Source organism: Orcinus orca, chromosome 16 (assembly GCF_937001465.1).
Source record: "Orcinus orca chromosome 16, mOrcOrc1.1, whole genome shotgun sequence".
Lineage (NCBI taxonomy): Eukaryota > Metazoa > Chordata > Mammalia > Artiodactyla > Delphinidae > Orcinus > Orcinus orca.
This window is the reverse complement of record NC_064574.1, coordinates 59928407-59941132: the sequence shown is the minus strand read 5'-3', so window position 1 is coordinate 59941132 and position 12726 is coordinate 59928407. Positions and strand designations below refer to the sequence as shown.

At 50.6% G+C, this 12726-nt stretch overlaps 1 protein-coding gene across 5 annotated transcripts in view; it reads right to left on the bottom strand.

The window, feature by feature from the left end:
- Window positions 1-268: 268 nt before the first annotated feature.
- The window catches only part of SNX29 (sorting nexin 29), a 551964-nt gene continuing 539506 nt past the window's right edge, over window positions 269-12726 (bottom strand). For 4 of the 5 annotated variants that reach the window (XM_033428786.2, XM_004270168.4, XM_049699767.1 and 1 more), the window contains one exon: window positions 269-6084. In XM_033428786.2, coding sequence (XP_033284677.1) covers window positions 5955-6084 — 130 coding nt within the window. In that variant the 3' untranslated portion in view covers window positions 269-5954. The remainder of the gene's footprint in view (window positions 6085-12726) is intronic. The other variant, XM_033428787.2, reaches the window with a different exon arrangement.

Here is a 12726-nt window from a genome sequence, read left to right as displayed (position 1 = left end):
AATAGGAGGGGCTTTTTTTCTTCTGTAGAGAATTTTGATTCTGCATCTCCAATTAATACAGACCTGCCTGATAACTCAAAATAGGATTTTGCTCCACTTCAAATACAAGTGATGTTCGTCCAATCAGATCCTGTTGTTCAGGATAACATGTGCAATGGTGAAGGACCTTTCTGGAAGTTTTTATAACATGTATATTGAAAGTTCACCTAATCCCCAACTGCTGAAAAAAGAATGGACACAAAGAATCAGAGAGACCATAAACCGAGTATCTAATTTAGAAAATGTCACTGTTTTAATGTTGTCAGTTGTAAAGAGGTGTGTCTTAACCAGCTTGTAACAAAATTACCACAGCTTATTCCAAAAGAAAATTTTAATACAAGAGATTTTAGAAAATTAAACACATTTGTTTAAAAATTCTATTGTGTAAACCTTAACAGAACAGGGTAGTTAAGATAATACTATGTGTTTCAGAGCGAATCCGCGGGCTTCTAGGCCTCACATCCAGACGCTAGACTCTAGATTTGTCGCCTTGTTCCCTGCGACAGATGGCTCACTGGGACCCGATCGTGGGTGACTCCGGCTGGGTCACCATGGCACGTGTAGTCAAAAGACTCCCTCCTCCAAGAAGTCAGCATCTGATGAGTTAAGCAAAGTGTTCTACCAAATGGCGATGCCAGGGATGGTGCCACTAAGGCTGCAGAGGCAGAGACATTCTTTCTAGGATGAATCCTAGATAATAAAAAATCCAGCACCCCCTCACTCCTGGCTATGCCTGTTCTCCAGCTCAGGTGCTAGCAACTCTGGGTGCAAACGTGTGATCCCCCATTTTGTAACCTTCCATGTCCTCAGTCCCAGTTTTTGCAAGGGCGTCCCCTTGTATGGTCTCAGGTGATGGTGGAAAGAATCGTCGGAGGTGCATGGCTTCTTCCCTTGCAGTTCATGAAAGCAGGAGGCAGACCTGATGGGATTCGAGGGCAGGCGGGGAGCCTGGGTGGGTCAGCTAGTGGTTTTCAGTGATGATGGCAAAACATTTATGTGCCAGTAAGAACTGAATCCCTGGACCTCGAAACACTCATGGGTCCAGCTTGTCCTTAGAGTGGGGTCGCTCATCCTTGCTATAGCCTCAACCATCTTTTAGAGAAACCAGATTTTTCTTTCCACTTCTCTTCCTAAACTGATTGGGTAGATAAGGAAACCCATTTAATGTGGTTATTAGGATTCAGAGATGAAAGTGAGGGCTCCTTAACAGACTTGAGAACTACCCATCCAGGCAATGGGCATGGCGGAAGGGAAGGTCAGAAATCCCGCCACGAACTGGGCAGGGGCGTTTCAGTCACTGTGGGATGAGCCCACAGCTGCTCTGCTCAGAGCACGGAGATCGGCAAGGCTCCACCCTCACTTCTATCGATCCAGTAGCCGAAGTTTTATTTTGGAAACGTAATCAAGACCACCTTTTAGGGAAACATGAAAAATGAATTTTTTGGCATGGGAATGTTAGATAAAATATACAGTGCTACAGTTGTGCAAAATTAGCACAGAAGCCAATCTGAACAGCAAACATTTAATGTTAGCTTTAATGAAATACACAATATTGTGAAAAATGATCGTTGCAAAAGGCCTTGCTCGTGAGCAGATGCCTGCGTGCCAGGTGCGCCCAGCCTGGGGGAAGGTCCAGTGTGGGTGGCAGCGTCCCAAGGGAAACACCGAGACAGGGTCAAGATAGTTATTGCCTTTGGGGTTGAAGCTCGAGCAGGGCGTGCTCCTTCTAGGGTGCCTCTTAGCCGATCTGATGCTCCCAGGCAGGGTCCTTCTCTGCAGGTCCTGGGGGATGTCCACGCAGCTTGAGGCTGAGAATCCAGCCTGTTCTTTACTGTCAGTGACACGCCAGGCAAGGTGGCCCCTTTGGGGGAGAGCACCTCCCATGAATGGGCGCTGGTACCAACTTCAGACTGAGGGATGAAGGATGCCAGGCGTGACCGGTTAGGGGAGGTCTGCCGGGGCCCGAGGTCAGGGCCTGGCCTCCAGGTGAGGGGGCCAGCTGGTGGCACCCCCTGTGAGGGTGAGCAGGTGGTGTGGGGGGCCAAGGCCTGAAACCCTGTGACCTGGTCCTCCAGTGGGCAAACTGTGTCCTGAGGAAATAGGAGAAAAAGAGGAGGGCAGGCCACCGGCTCGCCCGGGCCGCAGAGCCCTAGTTCAGGGTGTTAGGAGTGCTTCGGATCAACTGGGCTGGCGGGTGGGTCTTCATTCCTGTTTCCTGATTCTGAGCCCAGAACCTGGGGATTAATTCTTGGGCCTCCAGTGCCTGCTGCCTCTGGGCAGTAGCTGCATCTGTGTTATCAATCCCAGGGACAGACTTAAACAGCTCTGATTGCCTCTGTTGTTTTAAAGGCACAGCACAGCCCGTAAAGTCCAGCGGTTATCAAAGAACACATCTCAGTAGGCCCCATGCTGTGTGACCAGACCTTGTCCACAAACACTGGTCCGCGTCCCTCCGCCTCACCCTTCACGCCCTTGCCAGGTCTCCCAAGATGGTACTGTCTCTACAGCTCAATCAGGTGATGCCTTTTGTAGCCAGGAAGCCCTTGGATGGGCCTGGTGACCACCGTGGGCTTTAAGAGCCTTTTCCAGGAAAGCCGCCGCCTCGCCCAGGGCCTGACTGTGGAGAGAGGCTGGGCTGTTTCAAGCCAGGATTCCAGACCAGCTGCGGCGGGAGCTGGGAAAGCTCGCTTCTGGGCGAGGTTTCCATCAGCCTCGGACCGCCCTTCTGGGAGCTTTGGTTTTCTCTATTAAGGAGAGATGTCTCTACCCAGCCCTGCTTTTCCTGGGTCTCCTTTATCTCGGGGAAAAGGAGGGAGCAAATAAGATGGCAGAGATGGACCCGGCTGATGCCGCGGCCCATTCTGGCTGAAGCCGCCCCTGAGCAGACAGCCTGGCTGTGCAGAGGGGACCTGGAGGGGCCTCTCCCTCCCCGTACAGGTGGGGTACCAGAGGGTCAAGGCCGTCTGGAGAGACGGGCCCTTCAGTTCCTTTCAGAATGGGGGGCGGCTTCCTCTCTCAGACGCCGACTTTGGAGGCTCCAAACAATCTTCTAATTTGATCGAGGAGAGAGAAGCAATGCCAACTGCTCCTTTCTGAAGGGCTGTCTTTCCCCGCGATGGGTCCCAGGGCATTTCCCACCCTCTGAATTGGAGGTGGATTGATGGGCAGATGATGACACATCCTCAGGGGCTGGCATTTGTCCCGGATCTCTGCCTGGACCTCGGTGTTTTATTCCTTCTCTAGGAGCTGGGGAGTCTGCCCCTTCTAAGTCCATCCCGCCACCCTGGAGAGCAGGGCAGGAGTATTTTGAGCAGCTGGATGGACTAATCACTGCAGAACATTCCATGTGATTCCAAAGTTAAGGCTTTGAGGAGGTGCTGTAATGTGCATGTCACATGCATGTCTGAGCTGAAATCAAAGCAATTGAAGATCAGGGTTTCTGCAGGATCACGAAAACGGAGGTACAGAGAGCAAGCAGCCTGGAGGGTCCCCGTGGGGCCCCCAGGAACATGCTTTTTACAATCCACATTTTGGGAGAACAGGGCAAGTTTTCCATGAATAATTAAGCTTTAAAAAATGGGGAGGCAGGGCTTCCCTGGTGGCGCAGTGGTTGAGAGTCCGCCTGCCGATGCAGGGGATACGGGTTCGTATCCCGGTCCCGGGAAGATCCCACATGCCGCGGAGCGGCTGGGCCCGTGAGCCGTGGCCGCTGAGCCTGTGTGTCCGGAGCCTGTGCTCCGCAGCGGGAGAGGCTATAACAGTGAGAGGCCCGCGTACAGAAAGAAAAAAAAAAAAAAAAAAAATGGGGAGGCAGAGTTTCTCCTTTTTAAATACGGGCTGCGAGTGCATTTGTATCTCCCAGCTCAGCATCTGTCCGCCGTAGCTATGGATGCCTTTTTTTTTTTTTGGCTCTTTTTTTTAAACTCCGTGCACAGAATGTCAAAGCTGGCTCCTGGTGGGGCGGCTGGAGAAGGCGAGACCAGACTCGCACTCAGATGTGTTCGGGTCAGGCGCCAGAAAAGGCTGGCTGATCGGAACCCTTGGCCCTGGGGGGTGTCGGGGCAGTGGTTCCATTCTGGATCTGGTACAGCCGGAGAGGAGACACCTTGGGAACAGATCAGACTGTGCAGCCTGTCAGCTGGTGTCAAACTGACTGCTGTGGAGGGACCCAAATGCGGGGGGCTGGGATCTGGGGCAGCTGGAGCTTCCAGACAGTCCTGGAGGATCTGGTCGAGGAGGGCTCTGTGTTGAAGGCAGCGCTGTGGGACTCGGGATTCCAACAAAGTGCACGTGCAGTGGCTCCGTCGGCACACACGCGGAAGAGAGAAACCACGTTGCCTTTCTAGGACACAGGGTCCCTCGGGTCCTCTGACCCCCACGAGCTGACAGCAGGGCCCCCAGACACTCCCCACTCCATCTGCGGAGAACAGCCGGCTTGTTTCGCTCACCTGGACCTGGCTCACCTGGCAGAATGTTCCCTCAGAAGTCACTCGGGCCTCCTCCGAGCCTCTGGAGGGCTGTGCGTAGATGATCTCAGCTCTGCTTAACGGCTCTGATGAGTTTCCTTTTGGCTGATGGGAGGAACACGCAACACAAACCTTCCAGGTCATTCCTTCCTGAGTTTTCCGCTATCTAGGAAATCCTCAGTGATTACCCACACCGCTCACCCAGTTGTAAGCTGACGAGTGGTCAGCCTTCTACCGACCATCTTTCACACACATTCATACCGGCTGTTGTCCCCAGAAAACGCCTCTTTTTGTATCAGCAGCTGAGGATGGTTCTTGCCCAGGGTGGGAGAGAGTTCCATGATTCTGGATGTTAAAGCTGGCTAAATGGCTCTGGTCCCATGGGGCGAGCTGCCAGGGGGGGCCCCCGCTCTGAATGGGAGGGGCAGAGGGATTGGTCTCGGGCACACAGGGCCCTGCTCCCGCTGAGAACATGCTGGCTGACAGAGGCTGTGTTGCACACCCTCGTCTTTAGGGGATGATCATGATCTGTGCAGAGTGGACACTTGTGTCCAAGTTCACAGAGAGCCACGCTGAGCGCCTGGGAGCCCCGGGGCCAGGTCTGAAAGCCCGAGGTCCACAGAACCTTCTGGAATGCTTCCCGGAGCTGAGTCTCTAACAGCCTGAGGGCTCTCCTCTAGGCTTTCGAGGCCAAGGCCACCGACTCCTGGATAGCCCAGAGCTCTCCAATACAGGTCACTGGGTTGCTGCTGCTGGCTGGCCTGACCAGGTGCACATGGGCCTAGGGGGCCTCAGGTTTCCTAAAGGGGCTGGTCCTTCCAGAACCAACCATAAGGAGGTAGGGAAGTTCTCCAAGAACCACAGTTCCACATCCCTCTAACGGGACTGTCTCCCTGGAGCACGGTGGCAAGAACTAGGGTGTCTACTGACCACTGGTGGGGAGTGCATAGTAGGGAACTAGCCTCCACCCAAACCCTTCACGTCCATAGGTTGTAGCAGGCAATTACATTAAACAGGGGAAAAAAACCCCAAACCAGTCATTCGAATTCCCACATGGGCAAGAGTTAAGAGGGGGTTTCTCAATGAACCTTCTGACCAACTGAGACATCAGACTCGTGCATCTCAACCAGGGGGCTCCGAGCCCGATCCAGCGCCCACCCTCCTGCTGGCCCCCGAGCTGGAGGGAGGGGAACAGCTGGCCCTCACGGCCCAGGGCAGGGCCTGGGGAGAGCAGGGCCCACATGTCTGCGTCTGTCCAGCGAGGAGCTGCCCTGCTCTCACACGGCCCAGTTTAATCAGGGTGTCATGGGACCGGCGGGGAAGGTGTGCTCTCTGGGGTTCACTGGGGGGACAGGGTTGTCCCTCCGAGGTGGAAGGGGCCAGCTGCCGTGGCCTGGGTGGAGGCAGCTGGCGCAGCACGTAGGGCCCGAGTCTGGGTGGCCATCGAGGTCAGAGGTCGCCGCTCTGGGGCTCCACGTTGCGCGTCTCCCTGGGGTGACCTCGGGACAGCTTGGGGAAGCGGGAAGCCACTTTGGGCCGGCTGTTCTTGGTCAGCGGTTCTCCGGGAGGGGTGACGTCACTGTAAGACAGAGCGGGGAGAATCGGGTTAAGTCAGGGTTCCAAGTGCAAATAGCTACAGGCAGGGGCTGGGGGTGGGGTGGACGGTGGGAGTGGCCTCCGGGGCATGGCTGCTGCCTGGCTGGGTGGCAAGAACGGCGTGGAGAAATAGGGAGGGGCGTCCACGTTGTCGTGTGAACTTCCTGTCCGTCAACAGCGCCCAGCACAGCTCTGGGGCCGCAGCTCTGGACCCGCTTTTAAGTCAACGAAAGACGGTTCTGGCCCCGGCTGTCTTCTCACTGTCTTCATTGATCTTCCAGCAAAGGCACATTTCAAAGTCCAAGAAAGAAAATGCTTGGGAGAACACTGCATTTTAAGTCATAAAAGATGCACAAACACAGGAGAGGGAATTATGTCTGCCAGGGTCCAATTGTAAGGGCGTTTACGACAGCAGTATGCAAAAGAGTCAAAAATACGGAACAACTTGTGCGTCCAAGGCAAGCATCACTGATACTGGATATACTGGTGAAAAAACACCTATAACCGCGAGACAGCAGCAGCCAGTACGCACAGGGGCACGGGAGTGCGTTTATGAGCCCGTGAGGACGTGTGATTCCAACACAGGTTAAAGCACAGTAGGGAGGCTGTAACCCCGCCGTGTACAGAACACACCTGAAGGTACATTTGTTTACTCCGTGAATCTTGGCGCACCCATGTGGGCCGAGCACTGCGCAAGGTACTGGGGATAAATGGTGAACAAAACGGGTTGTCCCAGGACCCGTGGAGCTCATAGTCCGAAGGAGGGTTAAAAACATCACACGTTCAAAGACTTAGGTTACAAATGCCACCAGAGCCTCCCTGAGCAGGGAGCCTGGGGCATGGCAGGAAGTGCCCGAGAGTGGGCGTAGGGGGCCAGCCTGGGTGAAGCTTGGGGCCAGGAGGCTCTGGGCACCTGGAGCACGGGGGGAGGCAGGGAGGGAGCAGCTGGAGGGTGAAGGGCATCTGCTGGAGGGCTCTCGGTGGCGGGGGCTCCATGATCTGGTTGCACTTGTAAGTCCCGATGCCAAGGCTGCTGCTCTAGGCACGTGCAGAAGCCTGGGTTGGGGCTGTGAGTGCAGAGGTGGTGGACTCTGTCTTACTTCCCACGGCTGCTGTAACACATTACCACACACTCGGTGGCTTAAAACAACATGCTGTGCTGTCTTACAGTTTTGGAGGCCGGAAGTCCCAAATGGTCTTATGAGGCTACATTCAAGGTGTACCTCCTGGACGCTCTAAGGGAGAATCCTTCCTGGCCCTTCCCAGCCCCTGCAGGCCACCTGCTTGCCTCGGCTCGTGGCCCCTGCCTCCATCTTCAAAGCCAACAGGGCAGCATCTTCAACTCTCTTTCCCTCTGACCCTCCTGCCTCCTTCTTATAAAGACCTTTGTGATCACATTGGACCCACCTGGATATCTCCCCTCTGCCCCAATCCTTAAATCTACTGAGTCCCCTTTGCCATGTAAGGGGACACATTTATCGGTTCCAGGGGTTAGGGTGCAGAATTTGGGGGGGGGGTGTCATTTTGTCTACCACAGACTGAAATTTGAATAGAAAGTAGAATCAACACGACTTGGTAATGGAATAATAACTGCCTCTAAGTGGTGAGAGCACAGCTGACAGAAAATATAAAAGAGAAAACGTTGATTGTATCTCACTGATACAAAATGCTTTTAAAAAACAAAGATTAAAGGTTGTTCGCACATCCCGACTGTCTCTGTGGCATCAGGCTCTGTGCCAAGGGCTTTCCGGGCGCAAGTCCTAGAGGACTCTGCAAGGGAAGACAGAGCCCAGCTAGAGCTGAGCCCCGAGGCTCAGGGAGGACACAGCCACCAGCTAGTAAGTGGCAGATCCAGGATCACCACCAGCTGTCTCCAGGCCCAGTCCAGATAAGCAAAGGAATGGATCATATCCAAAGAGGAATGGTCCCCGCAGAGGGCCCTGAAATGGCCACTTCACGCCTTTTCAGGGACCCAGACACTGTGCTCAGTGAGATGTCCCTCATTTCCCATTTGGGACGACATCTCAGTAAGGTAATAAAGTGAAAAATCCTTCTAATTACCACCTTCTCCCATGGGGGCCAGGGTGTGCTTATCTTCTGTACATGGAGGAAAGAGAAGCATCTGACCTTGTCCTCTGGGTACATCCTTCAGAATGACACTGGCCATGGGCCCAAAGCCGCCACGGCCCTCTCTTCTTCCCAAACACATTACCAAAAGCCTCTATCCCCGAACACCGCTTAGAGGATGGGCAGGCGATGCTGGAAGGAATCTTTGCCCCCCTGTGAGGGGCTGTTGATTACAAGTGTGCAGGTGGGCTCAGGTGTAAAGGTCATTGTAAACCGCTGGCCTCCCCTCACACTGTCCGGGGTCCAGCCAGTTGCCCCTGTGCCCGTGGCTGCTGTCATCACTGGGCATGATGTGTGAGGCCAGGAGGACCTCTGCCCACAGTGACCAGAGCCCGTGGTCCCCAGAGCTGGCTCCTGGGAGGGCCCGGGAGAGGCGGGAGGCTGGCTGGCGCGAGGGGACAGTTACGAGACAGCGGGGCCAGGATCCTGGCATTTTATTTCGTTTCACCAAAGGCACCTGTGTGGGTAGCAGCGCAGCGGGTGAGGGCGGGGCCTCCGAGCCAGGACACCCTCGGGTCCCCCGCCAACGGGCTCTGCTCGCTGCCCTTGAGCCTCGTGCCCTGGGCTGCCTGCCACACGGGGATGATGATCGCTTGGCCCTCACAGCGCTGCGGCAATGGCGGGAGAGTTCACCCCACGTGGAGCCACTAACCAGCTGCGTTTCCTTAGGCAAGTGTCTTGCTGGCTTTGAGCCAAGGCTTCTAGGGTAGAATAAGTATCCAAAAGAACAGAAATCAGGATCTGGAAGAAGTCTCTCTGCACCCTCACGTTCACCGCAGCACTCTTCACAACAGGGAAGATGTGCAAATAACCTAATCTCCGTGAATGGATAAAAAATGTGGTCCATCCATACAATGGAATATTCAAGCCTTTAAAAAAAAGAGGAAATTCTGACATATGTGAAAACATGGATGAATGCTGAGGACACTACGCTAGATGAAATAAGCCAGTTACAAGGACAGCTACTGTATGATTCCACTTATATGACGCATCTGAAATAGTCAAACTTGGAGAACCAAAGCCTGGAATGGTGGTTAGTAGAGGCAGGGGGAGGGGCAAGTAGGGAGTTACTAACTGACAGGCATAATGTTGCAGTTGAATAAGATGAATAAGTTCTAAACTCAAAATGGATTAAGGACCTAAATGTAAGACTGGATACTATAAACCTCCTAGAGGAAAACATAGGCAGAACAGTCTTTGACATAAATCGCAGCAGTATCTTTTGGGATCCACCTCCTAGAATAATCAAAATAAAAACAAACAACTGGGACCTAATTAAACTTCAAAGCTTTTGCACAGCAAAGGAAACCATAAGCAAAATGAAAAGACAACCCACAGAATGGGAGGAAATATCTACAAAATGAAGCAACCAACAAAGGATTAATCTCCAAAATTTACAAACAGCTAGCTCATGCAACTCTGTCAAAAAACAAAAACCCAATCAAAAAATGGGCAGAAGACCTAAACAGACATTTCTCCAAAGAAGATATACAGATGGCCAAAAAGCACATGAAAAGAGGCTCAGCAATGCTAATGATTAGAGAAATGCAATTCAAAACTACAATGAGGTATCACCTCGCACTGGTCAGAACGGCCATCACCAAAAAGCCTACAAACGATAAATGCTGGAGACCCTCCTACACTGTTGGTGGGAATGTAAACTGGTACAACCACAATGGAGGACAGTATGGATGTTCCTTAAAAAACTAAAAACAGAACTACCATATGATCCAGCAATCCCACTCCTGGGCATATATCCAGAGAAAGCCATAATTCAAAAAGACACACGCACCCCAATGTTCACTGCAGCACTATTTACAATAGCCAAGACATGGAAGCAACCTAAATGTGCATCGACAGAGGAATGTTTAAAGAAGATGTGGTATATATACACAATGGAATATTAGCCATAGAAAAGAACGAAATAATGCCATTTGCAGCAACATGGATGGACCTAGAGATTATCATACTAAGTGAAGTAAGACAGAGAAAGACAAATATCATATGATATCACTTATATGTGGAATCTAAAAGAAATGATACAAATGAACTTATTTACAACAGAAACAGACTCACAGACTTGGAAAACAAACTTTGGTTACCAAAGGGGAAATGTTGGGGGGAGGGATAAATTAGGAGGTTGGGATTAGCAGATACACACTACTATTGGATTGGCCAAAAGGTTCCTTCGGTTTTTTTCCGTAAGATGGCTCTAGTAGCACTTAGTTGTCTTTAACTTCATTCAAAACAATTTTGTTAGATTGTGTGTGACAGCTGTCATATCAGCGTGCACTTAAAAATGAACACTTATCAAAATTGGTGAATTTTTGTGTAGCCATTTTAATATTGAAGGTGGAAGAAGACAACATTTTCAGCATATTATGCTTTATCTCAAGAAAGGTTAAAACGCAACTGAAATGCAAAAATAGATCTGTGCAGTGTATGGAGAAGGTGCTGTGACTGATGAAACATGTCAAAAGTGGGTTGCGAAGTTTTGTGCTGGAGATTTCTCACTGGATGATGCGCCACGGTTGGGTAGACCAGTTGAAGTTGATAGTGATCACATCAAGACACTAATTGAGAACAATCAACTTTATACCACGCAAGAGATGGCCAACATACTCAAAATACCCAAATCAAGCGTTGAAAATCATCTGCACCAGCTTGGTTATGTTAATCGCTTTGATGTTTGGGTTCCACGTAAGTTCAGTGAAAGAAAACCTTCTTGACATATTTCCACAAGCAATTCTCTACTGAAACGTAAAGACGTTCCATTTTTAAAACAAATTGTGACAGGCGATGAAAAGTGGATACTGTACAATAATGTGGAACGGAAGAGATCGTGGGGCAAGTGAAATGAACCACCACCAACCACACCAAAGGCCGATCTTCATCCAAAGAAGGTGATGCTATGTATATGGTAGGATTAGAAGGGAGTCCTCTATTGTGACCTCCCTTCAGAAAACCAAACGATTAATTCCAACAAGTACTGCTCCCAATTAAACCAACTGAAAGCAGCACTCGACGAAAGGCATCCGGAATTAGTCAACAGAAAACGCATAATCTTCCATCAGGATAACGCAAGACCGCATGTTTCTTTGATGACCAGGCAAAAAACTGTTACAGCTTGGCTGGGAAGTTCTGATTCATCTGCCGTATTCACCAGACATTGCACCGTCGAATTTCCCTTTATTTCCACCTTTCCAAAATTCTCTTAATGGAAAAAAATTCAATTTCCTGGAAGACTGTAAAAGGCACCTGGCACAGTTCTTTGCTCAAAAAGATAAAAAGTTTTGGGAAGATGGAATTATGAAGTTGCCTGAAAAACGGCAGATAGTAGTAGAACAAAAGGGTGAATACGTTGCTCAATAAAGTTCTTGGTGAAAATGAAAAATGTCTTATTTTTACTAAAAAACCGAAGGTACTTTTTGGCCAACCCAATATATATAAAATAATCAACGAGGACCTACTGTATAGCATAGGGAACTATCCTCGATATTTTGTAATAAGGGAAAAGAATCTGAAAAAGAATGGCTATATGTATAACTGAATCACTTTGCTGTACACCTGAAACTAACACAACATTGTAAATCAACTGTACTCCAATATAAAATTTAAATTTAAAAGAGAGAGGAATAAGCTCTAGAGACCTGCTGTACAGCACTGTACCTACAGTCAACAGTCCTGTATTGTACACTTAAAATTTGTGAAGGCGGAAGGTCTTAGGTTAAATCCTCTTGCCACAAAAACAACAACAAAAAATAAGTCTAGTATCGGCAATTTCACATGGTTTGACAGTAGTATCTGAAGGCATGGGATTGTTGGTAAGTATAAACTGGGAGGTGACAGGGGTCCGGGGTGGATGGAGAAAAGGATGGCGGCCTGCTCTGAATGGGAAAGAGAGCTGGGATTCTCCCCGGTCCCTTCCCTCTAGGAGAGAGCCAGGGCCAAGGCCACATGCACCCCAGGACTGAGGTCCATCAGCAGAGCCCAGGGCTGTGCACATGCAGCTCCAGGGAAGCAGGAAGGTCTCACAGTTGCAAGGAGAGCCTTAAATAAGGACCACTGATTTTTTTTACACCAAAGCTCACTGCAGCTGCCACCGTGCATGCCATCACACTTCTGTGTCCTCAGGCTGAAATTCTCATTGCTCACAGCCTTTGTTGGCCTCGTGCACTAGTGAGATTTAAAGGAGAATAGTGCCGTTTCTTACCCAGCCCCATTGATAGGAATCAGGCCACGGAGAAGCTCTTCTTTCCTCCGGCCTGTGTTTTTATAATAAAGCAGGCTGGTGGCTCTGGATCTGGGCAGGAGCAGAACCACTGAGCAAGGTAAAATTACGTTCCTGATCCACCCGATTCTGTTTTAATGCAGGAGGTATGTCTACCCCAGTTTTGCAGACAAGAAAAGGGAAGTGTGGAGAGCAAGAAAGGCCCCACTTCCACCATAAAAATAGACTTCCAGAGGCCGTGTGGAGTAATAGAAGCTCCATATTCAA